This window comes from Cyprinodon variegatus, unplaced genomic scaffold (assembly GCF_000732505.1).
Source record: "Cyprinodon variegatus isolate N-32 unplaced genomic scaffold, C_variegatus-1.0 Scaffold1002, whole genome shotgun sequence".
In the NCBI taxonomy this organism is placed as follows: Eukaryota; Metazoa; Chordata; class Actinopteri; order Cyprinodontiformes; family Cyprinodontidae; genus Cyprinodon; species Cyprinodon variegatus.
Genome location: NW_015151455.1, coordinates 202,403 through 222,019, shown reverse-complemented (window position 1 = coordinate 222,019; position 19,617 = coordinate 202,403). Strand labels below are relative to the sequence as shown.

Genomic DNA, 19,617 nt, shown 5'->3' with positions numbered 1-19,617 from the left:
TTTTGTTTACACATTTTTAGGTTAGATGTGATCATAGCAACATCGCTCCCCCTTAATGGAAATATGAGCCACTGAAAACTAAGCTGTGACAAAATCAGGGTAGTTTTAATGGCTACCTGTTGAAGAACGGTGTTTCCTGATGCATTAAATGGGGGAAGCATTGAGGCAAAGACAACGGGCATCTTTTTGTTTCTCACATCAAGTCAGTAAAGATTCTTAAAGGCAGCAACAGACAAATCAACATTAAAACCTGCAGTTTACACAGGAAGAGGAGGAATAATAGAGGAGACAGTCGTGTTGGTTCTGACAAAGTTGTGTCTAACACCTTTTATACTTATAAAGCCAGAGGAGTGAATGTAAAACATGAACTAAAGAAGGGTGAAAATAAGGCATGATTTTTCTCACATGTATTATAGGTACATAAATAAGCAAGAGTTTGGTGATATATATGTATATTGTATCACGATACTTGTGTCATTATTCAACTTATGTCCTGATACATTAACAGAGATGATGAACTGGGATGTTTATAACAAAATTCTGGAAAACCTAAGATCCTGTTGCTCTGGCTGGTGGAGAGGAGCTGACTCATGACCTATTGGGCTTTGTGCTGCCACCTAGTGGCTGCAAGTTTAGGAGTTATATCAAAGTAAAGCAATGAAATGGATGTTTGCCTATTTTTTTATTGTTTTTTGCATCTAAAATCCATTCAGTCGTATTTCAAATCAATACCCAAAATATATTTTATTAAATTGTTTTACTTTTATCTAATATACAATAAGGTTTTTTAGCAATATTTAGAGCCCCTGACCTCACATTCGCTTTAATATATTTTATTACCATATTAATATATTTACCATATTAGTATATTTTATTACCATACCATCAAAACTGATTAAGCAAAGCAAGCTCTTTCCAGGTTAAACATAATCAAACTTTAATATGACCAAAAACTGAGACATGTTCATCACATGTTCATCTTCGTACAAACGACCTGTAGCTCCTGTTTACGGATGTTGAGCTGCTCGTTATTTAGATTTCTCCTTTTCACAAATCACAAGCTTGTCTATGTTTGCTCGTTAGAGCTTGCTCTTCTAGAGTCCATTGATGCAGGACTTTAACCTTTGTGTGACGAAAAAGTGCTATGCTCTACCTGAATGTATGGCTCTATCCTCCAGCTGCAACTCTTTCTTCCTTTCTGTGTGGCGGCAAACCCACTTTAAGTGTATCATGGCTACCTAAAAGGTGGAGTGATACATTTAGTGTCTCACTCTTGTTTAATGTAACCAAAACTGACTGTCTCTGCGATTTAAAAATGTTTTTTTGTTTTGTTTTCCCCCCACTTCATAATTCCCTGCAAGAGCCTAGAACATGCACGGAGAACAAGGTGCAGCAACAGAATGGTGTCATTTATATCTTGGCATTACTTCTTTCTCCTTTCAAAAACAGAAGTCTTGTTCTTAAATCTTTAATCTCTATCACTTTTTAAACTTGGAACTGCATGATAGAGATTTAAAAAATCTTTATCTTTCACCTTTTTATCAGTCTGTCAGGACTGCTTCCGTTTTCTTTTCTTTGCTTTTCTTGTTTGCCTTAAGGACAAAAACTAACCGCCTGGATCCACATTTGTAGGTCGGTTTGTCCCAGTCTGGGTTATGATTGTTAACCAAAACTAATGAAAAAACAAATGCAGAAATGGAAAGAAGTACATAAATAAATAGATAAATAAGTAAAAAGTCTTATTAAAAGGGAAGACTATAATTTACTGAAACTGTAAACTGCAAAATCCCCTGTTTTTTATGTTGAAAAAAAATTATCACAGGACTCACTTGATCAGCTGTAATCTTGTGTCAAAATAATATCTTGTGTCAAGATTTGCAAAAGTTCCTAATACAATACTTTATGCCTTAAAATGAACCAGAATATGTAAAAAAAAAAAAAAACTATTGTTCGAACAAATTAAAAATTGACTCAACAAACCTTTATTTAAATAATGGTTACATAAAAACTTGGAAACCCTAAAAAGTAACAATAGCTAACTAAATTAGGCAGAAATATAGTTTAAACTAAATGAAATGAAACTATAATGAAAGATAATAAACTATCATAGCCTTAATCCTAATCAGGATTCATTTCAAATCCCAGTCTAATGCTTCATCAAAGTGAATAAAATCATTCTGAAATTAGATTAAAAAAAAGATGGGCTATTTTAATAAATACGTTTTCACGAGAGCCCAAAATTAAAAAGATCAACAAGGAATGTAGCCGGTCTAAAACAGCTTTGTGAGACATGGAAGTGGAAACCTTGGCTTAGAAATCAGATGCTTAGCATGCAGCTGCAGGTTTGTTTATGCATAATCAGAACAGATGAAAAGCAGGTATCATGAGTTGAATTTGATCTGATCTTGATACTGATCATTTTTAAAGCTCTTGATCAGTGTCAACATTTTGGATCAGATTAGAAAATCTACATTTGTGACCATTTGTACTCAGATTATAAGAATAAGGTGACTGTGATCAATTGAAATGGATAAATAGAATCCATTGTGAACCACTTCAGAATATCATGAAATCAGTATTTGTTTTCTTTCTTTTTCTCTAACGGAGATTGTTGTTCTTCATGTATCCTAAACAAAGGCTACCTGTGTCATTCTTCAGGTTCTGTTGGAGGGCAAGTTCAACGAAGAGGACGGGTGGCCCCATGACCAGCCCGTTTCCTTCCTTTCTCTGAGGCTGCGTCTGGTTAACGTCCTCATCGGAGCCCTGCAGACTGAGACGGATCCCACCAACACCCAGCTGATCCTCGGTATCTGCTCTGTCCTCCACCTCCCGGTTAACCTAACCCACTTGCTTCTGTCTGTGTTTTATTGGCTCTTTTCCTCCTCCTCAGGTGCAATGCTAAACATAGTTCAGGACTCGGCGTTGTTGGAGGCTATTGGCGCGCAGACGGAAACGGTAAAGCTCAGCTCACCCGCCGTCTCTGCATTGATTGGTCTGTAAGGTTTGCCACACCCAGTCCAAAAATCACGATGGCTGTCGAACCCATTTTCAGGGCAGCATCGATGGAAGCCACGCCACGCTGAGAAGTCAGAGTCACAGTCGCACCAACAGCGGCATCAGCTATAACAGCGGAGGGAGCACAGACGCCACTAGCCCAGACTGTGAGCGTCCCGCGCAGGCGCTGCTCAGAGACTATGGTGAGACATGCAGCCTCTCCACCGATCGGTGAATCTACAGTCAATGCTGCTCTCATCAGATGAAGCTGAAAGCTCGCAGCAGCAAACTAACTTGTTGGTTGTTTGTAGCTAACGTGGTTAAAGTGGTGTGCAGAGTTAAGAGGCGCTGGGTAAAATGTCTTTGTAGGTGATTCATCCGTTTGCTGTGATGCTGCTTTATAACAGTTTGAGGTGTCCTGCAGTTTGCTCAATGTTTTCTTGCACTTTTTCGGTGTAGAAGTGGTAAATTTTTACCGATAATCTAAAGTCATTTCAAATGTGGTAGCAGTTCTGCTCCTGTGTGTATTTGACACCTGTTCTTTAGTTTCCTCTTATACTGAATGCTATGCAGTTCCTGATGCATGATGTTTCTAACAGTTGTACTAAAAGGGGACCCTGAGTGTTCCTCCTGTCCTTTCATCTGAGCGGTGTGGCTTTAACCCTGCATTGTTTTGTCCTGTTTCTCGCGGTGTTTGGTATTTCGGGGTGTTATATGGTTTAGCTCTTCCAGATACGGCGGCAGGCCTGCTGGTGCGCAGCATCCACCTGGTCACACAGAGGCTCAATTCTCAGTGGAGACAAGACATGAGCATCTCACTTGCTGCCCTGGAGCTGCTAGCGGGGCTTGCAAAGGTAAACACAATGCAGACAAGCAGAAGCTTTTAATACTGGACTATAAATAGGATGAACTTTTAGAGACTAATCCATGGTTCACTAAATGACATGACACAGAAGCCTTTTTTTTTTAAGCTTGCCAACTTAAATAAACACATGAACAGTTAGCAATTTGGGAACGGAGGAAAAAATAAATGCTCCCTGGTTCTTTAAGTCTACATAATGCCTTCAACAACATGAAGGCTTTTTCTTTTTTATCACAAACATAAACAAAGACCTCTAAAATTGGGACTGTGTGCTTTAGTTTGAGGAAACTAAGATTGAACTTTTCAGCAAAAAAAACAACCAAAAACATCCTGCTTGGTCCGCTGTGAAACAAGGGAAAAGTTCATCATGTCAGACACCAGGTTAGAGGATGTGTGATGCTGTGGACCCGTTTGAGAACCTATGTAATAGAACTCAACCAGTCGAATCTATTGATTATTGGAATGATCGTCAACTAATTTAGTAATCGATTAATCATCAACTGGAGTCTAGATTGTAAAATATGCCTTAAGCTGACAGAGCAACCCAATTAGAGCCGTACTTATACCAAAATTGTAAAATATATTAATATTTTGCAGTTAAGATAAACTTTTTGTCCATCAATATGCTCTACGCAGAACTCATTTAGTGGAAAAGTCTTAGTTCCACCTGGTTTGATTCTGTGAAAAACTTCTTTAAGGAACCTTTTCCTATCCCATTATTAATCATTTAATCAAAAATCTACAGATAGATTAACAAAACACCGTTTTTTCCAGATAGAGAGCATCTCACTATGAGCCGTGTCCACTAAATAAAAAAAATAAAAAATGTATATAACACCTAAATAAGCCGCTGACATCTTCTGAACTGTCTCCCACCAAACCTGTAGGGGGAGCTCTACATATAGCCCCAAGAGTAGGGACGAAAAATAATGCTAGCTCCTGTTAGCATGTTAGCTCGCAGCAGTAAGAGCTTCTACTGAAAGATGGGGCTTCATCAGGTCTTTTCAGCTCTGAAGGTGTTGAGCTCAGTCTCTTCATTGGTTCAGCAGCTTTTAACGCAGCAAATAAATGTCAAAATGTTTTAATTTCTGGACATTTTCTCTCCATTGTGCCTGCTGCTAGTATGTTCCTGTGCTAAATGAAAATTAGCCCCTTATTATTTCATTACCAACTTTGACCTCCCCCCTCTGGTGGTTAGGAAAAACCACAGAAAAGCTGCACCTTCTTGTGTGTGAGACGTTATGCTGCTGCTGTAAGATCAAATTATTTAAAGGTTTTCTGAATACTTTCAGCACCGACTCTGAACAGGATCTCACCTAATCATTAATGACATGATGAGATTATTAAAGCTATTCCAGTTTTAACCAGTTTAACTCTTGGTTTGATGATTCCAAAGTTAGAGGAGTCCACTGTCCCCCTACAGGACGATAAACAACAACTGAATCTTGACAACTCAAATACTTTTTTTTTTTAACCGGATTTTTTTTTTTTTTTTTTTGTAGTAGTAGTAGGCTTCATTTTAAACAAGATATAATTATAATGTATTAAACTGGTTTGGAGAGAAGAGAGACCAAGGCTAAACTATTTAACTTCCAGTTAAATCTATCGTCACTCAGCCTAGCGCTGTTGAAATAGCTCCTGCTGATAAGGAGTTGGTCTAATTCACCAGGTCGCTTCCTGTCTCTGTCTCCTCAGGTAAAGGTGGGCGTCGACTCTGCAGACCGTAAACGTGCAGTCAGCTCCATCTGCGGCTACATTGTGTACCAGTGCAGCCGTCCGGCTCCTCTTCAGTCCAGAGACCTTCATTCCATGATCGTAGCTGCCTTCCAGTTTCTCTGCGTGTGGCTCACAGAGCACCCCGACATGTTGGATGAGAAGGTGCGTTCGGCGGCTAACGCTGAAGCTGATTTTTGAAACTTTACTGAATCTAGAAAAAAGGAAAGCTTTGTTGGGGTGAAATCTGAGTTCCTTTTTATCTTGCAGGATTGTTTGATGGAGGTGTTGGAGATAGTGGAGCTGGGAATCTCTGGGAGTAAGTCTCGCCATGAACAGGAAGTGCGTCACAAAGCGGAGAAGGAGCACAATCCTGCTTCGATGAGGGTGAAGGATGCAGCTGAGGCAACTTTGTCATGGTGAGACTTTGACGGCGGTCATATCGTTTTGGTTTTGTAGTTTGAGCTGATTATTTAGTCTATGATGACTCCAGCTGAGGAGAATTTCTGTTGTACTGTAAATAACTCAGACTATAGAACAACTCCTCTCTTTGAGCTCTTTCTAAAAATGCTTTAACTGACACTGTTTGAGTTTCTTTCCCTGTGTTTGTGTGCTTCCCTCCAGCATCATGCAGGTGTTGGGGGCCTTCCCTTCTCCCAGCGGACCCGCCTCCACCTGCAGCCTGCTGAATGAAGACACTCTGATTCGCTATGCCAGACTAAGTGCCACAGGAGCCAGTAATTTCCGATACTTCGTCCTGGACAACTCCGTGATTCTCGCCATGCTGGAACAACCTCTTGGCAACGAGCAGAGTCAGTGTCGCAACATTTACCCTCTGTAGCAGTGTTGTTGTTAAAAGTGATTAGGGCTGTTTCTCAATTCACAAGAACGCCAGTACAGACTAGTGTTTGCGCCAAGTATGTTCTTGAGAAGAACACAGGAAAGTGTGGACTTGAGGAGAACTGGAGCATATATATGGGTCAATTGGAACAGAAGTGTACTCATGACATCACCACACACTCGGCTCGTCTAGAGCTGCTTTTCACCTCCTGTTTTTAAGTCTCTAGATCATAATAAATTCTTATTTTTTATTTATTGGGGGAATAATAATTAACACAGTCAGATAAATACAAATCAAATGAACATTTTGACAAATAAAACAAAAACAATCGCCATCAGAGCCAGCAGCCCTTGACACACGGCTATGCTGAGAGAGGGGTGCTGCAGACGGGCTAACGTTAGCCCTGGCTGCTGTTAGCCTCGGAGGTCCACTGGTTGCCACGGTCCTCAACATCTGAATTTTTTTTTTTATTATTATTATTATTATTATTATTATGCACTAAATCAGTTAATGGGCCACATAGTGACACTTAAAAGTATAATGTTCTCGCCTCAAATGATCTTAAAACTACTTTTACTGAACAACGGCAACAGAAAAGAGAACTTTTAACTTCATACACGTCTCCATTAAAAGCTGATGCTGCCACAGTGCATGCTGGGACAGCTGTCGACCTCAAGAACGGACACTTCTGCCCTGATACATACTCAGTAAATAGGGAGGGGCAAGAACAACATCCAGGTACTTTTTCCGTCCTCTGTCTGCTGTTCTTGTGAATTGGAACAGTACTAGGGCTGAGGCTGATGACGTTTCACGAGCACATGAGAATGCACAAGTACACATAGAGAAATGGCCTAGGTCTGTTTTCCTTAGAAGGTGCGCTCTTAACGAATGGGTTTGTGATAACAGTAGGGACAGATCTGCATGTTATCCCCCTGTACAGGCAGGCAACAGGAGAAAAGTTGCAGTAGTGAATAAACAGGTGGGATTTAGGTGATGGCTGCTGCTGGAAATCTGAACATTTGCAGCTCTTCATGTCACAACAACCATTCAGGTACTAGTGGGGTAAAGGAGCAAAGCAGAGACAGTTTTTTTATACAATCAGAATAAAAGATAGAGCTCCAGTGTCAATCCCGGCCAGCTGCCGCCCATGTCTTGTCTTTTCACTCTCTCTACCTGCTGGACTTCTTCCATCTCCTGCTGTTAACCCCATGAACTCCAGCGCCGCTGACTCCGCCCCCTTTTGAAGCTCTCTCATCCAGGATTCTTGCTCTAATCTTCCGCTGCTCCTGTTTGAGCAACAGGACGCTGCCTCACTTTTCCTCTCCTGTCTGGTCGTTCCTTCCCTCAAGTGGGATAGTTTGGAGTGTAAGCAGGACGTACTGTTGAAGGGGACAGCCATCAAGATCCAGGTCCTGGAGGAGTGGCTGGTACTCTCCAAACTGGTTCAGGATCTGGTGAACCCACAGACGGCTGTGGCTTTGTTCAGGTTTCCAAACTAAATAAAGCACAGAGACTCAGTCTGCTATGTTGTGGTGGAACCAATAAGCAGCAGATTCAATGACGCAGAATAATCTAAAACTGGTGATTTTTGTCGTAAGAATCGTGTTCAGGCGAAGCCAACATTAAACATGCTCCTAGAATTTAACTGGAGATTAGAAATGATAGATTTGAGTTTTATTGGAAACTTTTTTTATTGAAAACTCTAAAATCCAACCTTTTCTTTCTTTGATAAACACACCATACAAACTAGAGGCTCAGTTTGTTGTAACTGCTGCTATCAAAAGGAGAAGAATCAACGTTAGTTAAACTGTGTAAGCCGAGTATGTTTTTAAGAAAGGAGTATTTTCTGATACAAATTTGCTTGTTAATCCTGTGGAAATGTAAAACTTTAGGTAAGAGTCCATCTGTAGGGGGAAAAAGGAATAGACTGAGATTTGGTTATAACTGATCTAAGATGCTAAAGGGAGCTGAAAACATCACCTTTGTTATAATTTCCAATCAGTACATCCCTGATTGAGGCCATTTGGTTCTAATGTAAATAGTTAATTATAACCACTGATAAAAGGATGTTTAGAGGAAATCTGTTTTAAATGCTGGTCACTTATGATTTAGTTGGTAAAGAGAAATTTGGTTAAATCTGTGTTGATGATATTAACAAATTCACATCATATCCCTTACAGGTGCACCTCAACTCACTGATTTAGCTGATTAAAACATTTCTGTTCCCCGCAGACCCCAGTCCGTCTGTGACGGTTTTGATCAGAGGAACAGCTGGGAGACATGCCTGGACGATGCAGCTCTTCCATCAACCACGAGGAGCTCGTGCCAATCAGAGGGTGAGGGGAAAATCTAAAACATCACATACAGAGAGTGAGAAAAAGCTCTGTCGGCCATCACTGTCCTCACATCTTCAATCTAAATCCTGGCAGATGTTCGTCCCAGAGGGCCGACCTAAACCCAACAATGAGGTGGGCATCAAATACAATGTCAAGCAGAGGCCCTTTCCAGAGGAGGTGGATAAAATCCCTCTGGTCAAAGCTGATGTCAGCATCCCAGACCTGGATGATATCGTCAGTAAGGAGGTGAGTAGCAGCTGGATCCCTGCTGTTTATGATTTCACTCAAATTCTACAGATCGAAGGAGATCTCCGGCTGCAATCCAGTCATTTGTTTTTATGTTGTTACTGTACAAACTCAGGTGGGTTGTTTGGGCTGGGAGGATGATTCAGCTGACACAAGCTCACTGATGAGTGATTACGTGAGTTGTTGAAGAGAAACTAAATTCACTTGGGTGTCTTTTTCAGAGAAGGGTGAAAATGGTTTGGTTGGTGTGACTCGTATTTCCCTTTTTTTCTCATCCAGTTCTTCTTTAGCTTTCTCTAACATTTATATCCTTTGGGGATAAAATGAACTGTTTGATTAAAGAAAGCTTTACAAGACCTGGATGGATTGGTTTTAATACTTTCAGTTCCAGCTATTCTGTTATATTTTTGTTGTGCTTTCAGAGAACTGAGGGTATGAATGTCAGGGATGATGAAAGGTCTGAATGTATGAGTGTCCTGATGATTTGGGTCTTTTCTTATAATGCGTTTGAACTTTTCTTTTTCCCTAGTCATATCCTTATGCAGCTTATTATGGAGGACCAACTCTGCCATATTTAAAAATAAATACAGAAATAAATAAATGCTCAATAAATAAATAAGCATACAATTTATTGCCACCAAAAATACAATCAACAAATAAATGTAAGTAGAAATTAAATTATACAGTGAGACATAAATGTATATAACTCTTTTAATTAGCTTCTTTATTTATTTGCCTTTGTAATATTTACCTTATTTTTTTGTCCTTTATAATCTTCAAATTAATTTTTTAATTACTTATATTTTTCAGTATATATATACAGAAATGTAAATATGACAGGCAGAAATATAAAAAGGGCAGACAGAAATAAATAGCGGCAAAGAAATAACTAGGGTAAAAAAAAATACAAAGGAAGAATAAAACTGACAAAAATATTATAACATGCACATAAATAAATACTTAAAAATATAAGTAATCAGAAAATAAAGTTGAAGATTATAAAGGACAAAAAAATTAAATAAGGTAAATATTACAAAGGCAAATAAATAAAGAAGCTAATTAAAAGAGTTATATACATTTATGTCTCACTGTATAATTTAATTTCTACTTACATTTATTTGTTGATTGTATTTTTGTTGGCAATTAATTGTATGCTTATTTATTTATTGAACATTTATTTATTTCTGTATTTATTTTTTAATATGGCAGAGTTGGTCCTCCATAGCTTTTAACTTCAGTGGATAAAAAAAGCAGTTAAAGCATTTATTAGGTATTTTCTCTGATTCAAATGGCCAGAACTATGCATGCACGCTCAAATATCCAGAGTAACCGCAGTGAAGCTGCATGAGGAATATAAAGAATTTGAATTAGCGTGTGCGCTGCAAGAAGAATTCCTTAATTTAACGTAGCAAGACAGTAAAACGTCCAGATGAATTTCATAATAAAATCAACCGACCTATCTATACTAAGTTCCATTGCAAAAGCAAAAAGTCCAAACAGAAAGAGGAGGAGACGGACGGGTTATTGGAGGGTAAAAAAGGGGATATATATACAGGATATCCCAATCCAATATTGATATCGGGAATTGGTCCGATATCAACCAAAAAATGAATATCAGAATACATCGGCCTCCCTCTTAAATCTTGAATAGTAGAGAATTCGCAGAAACACTTTGCGTCTGTCTGTTTTGCTGAGTTAGTTATGGGTCAGTTGATGTTTATATTGTTCTCCATTTGTGAAATATTACTTGATTAAGCCTTTAATTCCATACTATACGTTGAGTGACAAAAATCTTTATTTATGCTGATGAAGCTGCAATATCGCCATTGTATCCAAAATAAAAAAAAAAAACACGTTATCAGGATGTATTGATGTTATGCGCTACAGATGATTTGAACTTGTTTTCTCTGGAGGAGCAGTTTCTGGAAACGGCTGCAGAAACCGGTGGCAGCGCTCAGTGTGAAGGACTTTTATCTTTCTGGCCTGCCCTGCAGCCGCACTGTATTCAGGCTATGGCTGCAACTTTCAATTATTTTGCTAGTCGATTAAACTGCCGATTTCTTTTTAAATTAATTGATTACTAATTGGATAGGAATAGGTTTCTTAACGGAAGATTTTTTTACAGAATCATACGAGGTGAAACTAAAACGTTTCCGCTTGAGGAGTTTGGGATACGGAATATGTTTGGATGAAAAGTTTCTTTTTTTATCTTAAATTTTATATATATTTACAATTTTGGAATAATTACTGGGTTTCTCTATCAGCTAAAGGCATGTTTTATAGTCTCTACGCTCCATTTAACAATTATTCGAATGCTGAATTAGTTGACGATTATTTCAATAATCGATTAATCGTTTCAGCCCTAATTTAGTCAACGTTTAAAGGAGTCAGTATGAGGCTTTCTAAGCTGTGTCAGTATAAACTTTTAACCGTGGTGTCATGCTTTTAGGCCCTTTTGCCACCAAAGGTATTGATGCATTGCAGAAAGTGGCCGAGGTCTTAAAGAACAACTCTTTAAATTGATCAACTTTGAAGCTTGGACATGGGTGGTTCTGGAGTGAATCCGGCTCGCATTTAATCTTTGACTATTCTACTCTAGCTATTCTGGGAAGGTGGTTGGTAAAATATAAAGGCTGAATTATACCAGGAGTTTCATTCCGGAATCAAGGTGCATCAAGAGCTTTTGGAAATCCCAAAATTTTAACAGAATATTTTTTCAATTATTGTAAGGTTTCCTGTTAACTTTATTTCTGTCTGGGTTTTATCTTCTACTATCCAGCCCGTCCCGTCCATGTTCTGAACATCTCATCTTCTTTCTTTTAGCTGGAAATTCAGCATGACAAGCTTCGTAACCTGATGGCCAAGCAGATAGAGTATGAGAACACTTTGGAACGATGCAGTGAGGAACTGTTGAAGTCCAAGTCTTTTCCAGACCCTCAGATGGACTGCAAACCTCCCCCTCCCGCCCAGGAGTTCCAGACAGCTCGCCTCTTCCTCTCTCACTTTGGTTTTCTGTCTCTGGAAGCACTGAAAGTTCGTACCAACACAATTCCCTTCCTTTTTTACGTCTCATGTGTTATATTTCATTTGAAGAGGCATAGAGGTGTAATTCAGAACGTGTTTGTTCATCATAGGAACCAAACAACAGTCGTCTACCTCCTCATTTGATTGGCCTGGACTCATCCCTGCCGGGGTTTTTCGATGACGTCAGCTACCTGGATCTGCTTCCCTGCCGACCGTTTGACACGGTCTTTATTTTCTATGTCCGGGCAGGACAGAAAAGCAGCTCTGAGGTGAGAAACTTTTATAACGCACTCAGAAATGTCTAGTTTAAAAATGTTTGATGTATCTGTGAAACCATTTGCTTTTATTATTGGATCAGATTTTGAGGAATGTGGAGTCCTCAGCTACCGTCCAGCCTCACTTCCTGGAGTTCCTGTTGTCTTTGGGCTGGCCTGTGGATGTGGGCCAGCATCCAGGATGGACGGGACACCTGGACACCAGCTGGTCCCTCAACTCCTGCTTCGACAGCACTGATCTACAAACAGGTAACCCTTTGAGAGGGCAGCCTGCCGATAGTTAGCTTCTTTTGTGCTCGGTGTTAGCGCTGCTCTGCTAAATCAACGTGTTTGTTTTATCAGACGAAGCAGCTCCTCCTGAGGACACCGGAGGCTCCGTGTTCAACGGCGAAAAGAAAGTTTTGTACTACGCCGACGCGCTCACAGAGATTGCCTTTGTCGTTCCCTCTTTAACAGAAAACTCAGGTTTGTACTCAGTAGGTTGGATCAAACGTGACCCTGATGCAGCACTGAAATGGAATAGATATGAATCCTTTTACAAGTTTGTAGAAGTAAGAAAAAATCAAAGGTTTCTAAACTTTCCTGCCAAAAAATGTGTTTAATGTAAACCGGCTCTGTCTTGCAGAGGAGTCGTCTGTGCACAGTGACTCTACGGTGGAGGCGAACCCCAACACAGACCTCATACCTGGAAAACAATCCACTCTCACACTGGAACTGTTCCCCAACCACTCTGAGAGCCTAGAGTCTGCTAAAAAGGTAGCTCAATACAACCTCTGCGTTTTTTCTTAATGCTGTGCTTGTTTAAACTCTTTTCTGTTATCGTAGCTGAGTCCTTTGTTTAAGACAAAGAGGTCATCGACCGGAAAATCTTACCCTCAGCTGGGCCCTGAGACGAAGGTGTTTGTGGTCTGGGTGGAGCGCTTCGATGATATCGGTACGCACATGCTACATTTAATCAGAAAACTCAGGATAGGACTCCTATCTTTTTATAGTTTGGTTTCAGTCACTATATTTTGCCATCCAGAATCTGAAAGGTGTTGTAAACAAACTTTAGCTAGGTGCCAAACCGAACTGTTGTTGATGTGTGTATCGGTTTTGTGTCTGCAGAGAACTTCCCGTTATCTGATCTCTTGGCGGAAACCAGCACAGGCTTGGAGGCCAGCATGAGCAACAGCACTTCCTGCAGGTATTCAGAGGTTACCACTGAAAGCGCTTAGCTGCTGCCACGCACAAACCGATCAGTCAAGAATTGGTTCAGCTCAGTTGCAGAAAGAAAAGAAGCAGAAGCTGTTTTGCAAAAAGCTACCGTGCAAAACAGGAAGTGTTGATATGTGTGTGCGAAGGTTGGAGGAAACAAAGAAGTGTGGCAGAGCTTTTTGTGCTGTGGTTCAAACAATCAGATCTGTTGTTTTAGTGAACTATAGTGTGGCCTTACTTTCTGCATTATTAAAATAACTGGACGGCACCATTTTGGATCTTTTTTTCACGCAGGTTTTTATTCGTCAGCATGACTTTTGAAGAAGAGTGTTGAAAGAAAGGCTGTAAAGATTATTTAAACAAATGACGGATGTGAAATGTATGCAGTTTAGAAAAAAAAAAAGAAATAGTTTTTAAAACCTCGGGATTGCAGACTAAATCTGGAGCAGAAAAGTTGTTTTGAGGTGAAAAACCACCCAAAAAGTCAAGTCAATATAAGGTGCTCTAGATGCAAGTAGCACTCAGAACCTTTTGTTTGGGTTTCTTTCCACTTTGCTGCATGCAGTTTTTATGATGTCTCCTAAATGAGCTGTAATATATTGGTGTAAACTGGCTGAGATAAAGAGGCAGTAGGAACAAAAGGCAAAGAGGGATCAGGTATTAACAGACAAGGAAGCAATGAAGTGGATCTTTCCGCTGAGATCAACTTTGTCCTCTATTCTTGTTTCAAGGGCGTTTGATTTCATGTAATGTTTTCTTATTTCATATCTTTAGGAAACCTTGTACTACAATATGCATCTTGGCAGACTGCAGTAGGATAGTTTCTGATTTGTAAAGAAGGTTTTTGTTTTTTTATTGAATAGAATTCCTACTAAAGGGTATCTTTAATAACAATCCTGTGTGAATCCCATCACAAAACAGTGATTCCCTTTGTTTCCCTCTTTCTGCTTCAGGTCGGGTTTACTGGAAAAGGACGTTCCTCTGATCTTCATTCACCCGTTAAAGACGGGACTCTTCCGGATTCGGCTGCATGGAGCTGTGGGCAAATTTGGCATGGTGATTCCCCTGGTGGACGGCATGGTGGTTAGCCGCCGCGCTCTAGGTAACGCAGCCAAGTGCTGTTTTTTTAATTAACCCACCCTACAGAACTCTTAAAAAATATTAGGAATATAGGAAATTATTTTGATGTATTATATTTAATAAATTGTTAATATATTTTATTGGTTTGTGGCCCTTTGGGTGTGCTGCTATCAGAGCTCCATTTCTAAAGGCAAAGGATTTATTCTGGAGAGTAGCTTAAAGTTACGGTAGTTGGGTTTTACTTTAAAAGTTTTGTTTTTTTAATCTTGGCTCTGAATCTTATAAGATCTAGATTTTGACTAGACCGTTCTAACAGTATGAATACACTTTGACTTGAAACATCTAAATAATTCAGCTCTAACTCTTTCGTACTGTTTGGGTACATTTTTAACATGTTTTCTTCTAGAGCCGCTCTGTCTTTAGTGCTGATCATCTTATCTGTGACTAACAGATTCAGGCATACATCATAATGCTGCAACCACCAAGTTTTATCGTTATTTTATTGTAGTTTTATTTGACGAGTGCTTCTTAATTTATGTTTTTGTGGCTAACTGTAAAATGAGAGTTAATTTGTGCTTCACAAAAATGAAATTCTGATCTGGAATATTTACAGGGTTCCCGCGAATCCTTAAAAAGTCTTAAAAGGCATTGAATTCTTCAAAATAAAACTAAGGCCCAAATTGGTATTAAAATGTCTTAAATCAGTCTTTCGTAGGTCTTAATTTTTAAAACATGATAAATAGGATTATTTTTATTATGATTTATTTTTGTAATCTAAATAAAACTTTAAAATGTACCTTTTTTTTTATTATTTAAAAAAAATAATGGCTCGCCATTATTGGTTCCGTCCCGATAGTGGAACCAATAAAAGCGCCCGGGACATTTAGGAGATGCGCCATTAACTTTTTGTCTGCAAAATATGAGCAAGTGTAAATGTAACCAAAATTGGCTCCAGCCAAGAGTTTTCTCTGGCTAAAACCAGGGAACATACATGAGGCACAGTTGATTTAATGCAAGAAGCGATTCAAGCTCGGAACGAAACAGCCGGTATTTCTCGGTTTTGTTCCACCCTTGTCTCTGCAACGCCTCCACTTATCACCAAATCAAACTTACTAAGAAAATGATACAAAGAAAAATAACTGCAAAGAAGACTTAGCACTGGTTATGTTGTGGCTTTAAAACTGATTTGTTTTGTTCCCTGCTAAAACAAAGTTTGTGAATTCAGTTAAATAATTGTTAAAATATATCTGTCATTTCTTTGTTTTTAGCTTTCTTCCTGTATGGGAAGCTTTAAAAATTTGAAACATTAGTGCATTGGTTTATGTTATAATAAACCTTTGTGTTAAATTGTCGCAAGCAGGCTTTTCTTGTGTTTCTTGTGAAATTGGTCTTAAATTTTTATTTCAGGTGGCATTAAAAAGTCTTAAGTCTTGAATTTAACTTGCCTTATGCTGTAGGAACCCTGGTTTAATAGAGACTCTTTGATCACTCTGGGTTTGTTTTTTTGTCTCTCTTTCAGGGTTTCTTGTGCGCCAAACAGTGATCAACGTATGCAGACGGAAGCGGCTGGAAAGTGACTTGTACAACCCTCCACATGTGAGGCGAAAACAGAAAATCACAGAAATCGTGCAGCGTTATCGCAACAAACAACTGGAGCCCGAGTTCTACACCTCCCTCTTCCACGAGGTCGGGGACGGAAAGCCCCACCTCTAACCCCGCCTCGCCGCCATGTCCTAACACTGGCTCACAAGCGCACACGCCGCACACACTCTTATTCTGAACCCGTACCCCCCTGCATACACACACACATCCACACTCAAGATCTTTATATTTATACTGTACTATTTTTGTTATTTATATAAACACATATATCAACACTGTTTGCCTTTGACTCTGAGATCAAAGTGTCAAAAAAAAACAAATCATGCCAAGGTGAGGGGAAACACCAACATTTCTGTATTCCAGCTGCGATCCCAACGGTGAAGTCGAACAGTTTGCCGTCTTTCTTCTTGTTTAGCTCCATGCTTTGCAGCAACAAAAGGTTAGCTTGGTCTTTAATGCAATACGTCAGTAACAACGTTGGCCTTTCTGAACTTGTAAAAGCTTCGTTTTGTTTTGTTTTTTTTACTTTTTTTGCTACACGAGATGATTTCATGAGGGAACATAAAATGGTGCCCAAATCTGTTTGTTGTCCGGATGAAACAGATTTAAGTTTGCCAAGGATACAAACCAACATCATTTGCAGCTTAGGAACGTAATCATTTTACCAACGTTGAGGCAGCAGAACTCTTGCTAACGCCAGCTAAAGTCTTCCTCGTGCGAACTCACATTTGGCCTGACTGAGCACACTCTGTCCTTAGCTTTTCTCCCCGATTTAAAGGATTGGTGTGTTTCGCTGAATGCGGGTGTCGTTTTTTGACTCCCCTGTGCTTTTGTGCATGGCTCTCCTTTTATTCTGCTCACATGTGCACAGGTGTGTGTATGTGGCCATTTGTTTGCTTCTTCCGCCCGTCAGTCGACACTACAAGGAGTCAGGGAGCTCTAAGAGCCCTGCACGTGGCATTTGAAAACTGAAATTTGTCACTTTAAACCAATAAGAATCTCATATTTCTTTGTATATTTTTGTTTTTGTTTCCTGAATTTTTCGACAGAGACACCTTTTTTTTATTTTTAATGTTAGTGCTGGAGTTTACTGATGGTGCGAGCTGTGACAGAGCTCCTGGGGTTTGCACTTGATGTTTGCAGGGCTGCCCTTAGATCTAACACACATCTGTTTGAGGCGTGAAGCCACTGCTGATACCAAACTGAACCATTGCACAGTTTTGACTGATTTGTTTTGTTTTGTTTTCCCGGCCAAAATGCTCGATGTAGCTAACCAGTGCACACATCTTGAGCCAGCCTTCCCTTATAAAACGGAAGGCTAAGGATTTCTGCACAGGGCTGTATAACTCTGTATAACAGTAAACTGTATAACAGTTTTGCTGATGTAAGCTGATATTTCTCTTTAAAATCCTCAAAACCTCAAAAAAAGTTTAATTTCTCAATTTTAAGTTTGCATTTTTTGGTTTTCACAAATGTGCATCTGTTTAATTTAGCTTCACTTGTGTTCATTCACTGTACCTTGGTTTTGATGAATGCCCGCTGACTGTCTGCCTGTAATAATGTGAATTTATTTATCACAGAGTTGGAACAGGGCAAACACTTCTTAGTTTAGATGATTTATATTAGAGTCTTAATGCACTGAGCACATTTTAAAGTTTAGTTGTTTTTTTTTTTTGTTACCTTACATGTCTTTTTGTACTTTTTTGCATTTTGAAAGACAAACCCTGCTGAAGGAAGAGTTTTATCTAGTGAAATATGAATGAAGAAGAGGCTTTGTGGAGTTTTTAACCTATCATGTCTAATTGTGACTCACTTTTTATGACAGTGCTGGATGCACACGCCTTTTCTGGAAGGACAGTTCGTTAAATCTGCTTCAAAGAAACTGCATACAATCAGTCACACGTTCTATCCTGTTACTCCTCTGTCATTGGACTGTATTTAAGGACTTGCTATGTACAGAAGTGGAAGATTTGTAAATATATGATAGCCTAAGGCATTCACATGTTGTCTGTTGTGTTCCTCAGCTGAGGCAACAGAAATAAATGTATGTATGCAGTTATGTGTGGGAGGAATGCAAAGGGTTTTGAATGTAACATGCATTAATTAAAACCATTATTGAGCTTTTAATTTCTTGCATCGCTTATAATTTGACTTTGTTCTCACATGATCAGAGAAATATTGTTTTTCCGTTTTGAATCTTTAAGATTAGATAAGAAATACCTTTATAGTTCCTCAGAGGGGGAATTCAAGAGAGGCAAAAAAAAAAAAAACAGACAGAAGACTAAGTATGAAAATAACAAAAAATAAAAGCCAAGTTGTACAGTAGAAGAAAAGGGGTGACACCTCAGAGAGGGAAAAGAATGCTGTGCAAGAAAAGGAATATTCAGGTTAAAAAAAGAAACTAACAGCCAGTTAACAGAACAATGTAAGAAAAACTGCAAACGGCTCCAGAGCAGGTAAAAAAAAACTGCAAATTGTCATTAATGACTTATTAAAGGGTGTAAAATAGTACAAATAAATTCATGATCAGAACCTGTATAACCTTTAGCATCATGGATGTTTGGTAGGAACTGTAATCATAAACAATACAAGTCCGAATCAGTGAAACCTCTGTGGGATCTGTGACACCAGTTAAGTATTAAAACTTAGGCTGTGTCCGAACATCCGCCCTAACCCCTAAGTTTCCCTTTTCTGACATAGAGCGGGGACTATATAGTGGACTTAACAGTGAACACAGTTAACTATTGAACTATGATCACTAATTTTTGCCACATTGGTCACATTTCTCCCAACACTGTGCCTGCATCATCTCTTCTATTCTTCACTGCCACATTAATTCCCATGTTGCTTGGTGATGAGAGCTCTCGCAAAGTAATTTGGAATGCAGCAGCACATCTGGCGACCATGGATAACTATTTTTCAAGGTGCATTGTGGGAAATTTCAAGTCCGCTACTTTTTCATCCACTAGATGTACGGACACTCATTTAAAATGGGGTAACCACTAAATAGTCCCCCTACATAATGGTCTGGACTGCACTGGGGGGAAAAAACGATCTAGAAATAAGTAAAAATGTCTTAAATTAAATGAGCTAGTTTTCCAATGGAATGAGTATATTTACTCTTAAAATAAGATAATTGGATAACATTTGCTTGAAATAAGACAATGCAGTTGTATTTTCTTATTTTATGTGTGAATTGTCTTGTTCCATTGGCAAAATGTCTCTTTTATCTTCTAAAACCAAGAAAAAATGCACTTATTTTAAGAAAAAATTACTTGTCTAGATTTTTTTCCAGTGTGACATTCGGTCACAGACTTAGTGTGAAGTGAAGTGCTACTTTTCAAATGGAACAAAGGATAATTATTATAGGTGCTTGGCTCCAGGTACTTAGAGATTCACTTCCATACAGAAAGCCCACATCCGTATCTTCAGGTAACACAGAGTACA

At 39.1% G+C, this 19,617-nt stretch overlaps 1 protein-coding gene across 7 annotated transcripts in view; it reads left to right on the top strand.

Annotated features, from left to right (window-relative positions):
• The window catches only part of ralgapb (Ral GTPase activating protein, beta subunit (non-catalytic)), a 33,234-nt gene extending 15,720 nt beyond the window's left edge, over nt 1-17,514 (top strand). For 2 of the 7 annotated variants that reach the window (XM_015399289.1, XM_015399287.1), the window contains 19 exons: nt 2,659-2,806; nt 2,891-2,955; nt 3,053-3,197; nt 3,727-3,848; nt 5,552-5,734; nt 5,840-5,988; nt 6,194-6,381; nt 8,643-8,746; nt 8,840-8,992; nt 9,108-9,167; nt 11,816-12,025; nt 12,127-12,285; nt 12,375-12,540; nt 12,634-12,756; nt 12,917-13,047; nt 13,117-13,225; nt 13,399-13,477; nt 14,442-14,590; nt 16,088-17,514. In XM_015399289.1, the coding sequence (XP_015254775.1) occupies nt 2,659-2,806; nt 2,891-2,955; nt 3,053-3,197; nt 3,727-3,848; nt 5,552-5,734; nt 5,840-5,988; nt 6,194-6,381; nt 8,643-8,746; nt 8,840-8,992; nt 9,108-9,167; nt 11,816-12,025; nt 12,127-12,285; nt 12,375-12,540; nt 12,634-12,756; nt 12,917-13,047; nt 13,117-13,225; nt 13,399-13,477; nt 14,442-14,590; nt 16,088-16,281 (2,637 nt within the window). In that variant the 3' untranslated portion in view covers nt 16,282-17,514. Of the gene's footprint in view, nt 1-2,658; nt 2,807-2,890; nt 2,956-3,052; nt 3,198-3,717; nt 3,849-5,551; nt 5,735-5,839; nt 5,989-6,193; nt 6,382-8,642; nt 8,747-8,839; nt 8,993-9,107; nt 9,168-11,815; nt 12,026-12,126; nt 12,286-12,374; nt 12,541-12,633; nt 12,757-12,916; nt 13,048-13,116; nt 13,226-13,398; nt 13,478-14,441; nt 14,591-16,087 lie in introns of all 7 variants that reach the window. The other 5 variants (XM_015399288.1, XM_015399286.1, XM_015399291.1 and 2 more) reach the window with 3 other exon arrangements.
• Nucleotides 17,515-19,617: the final 2,103 nt, after the last annotated feature.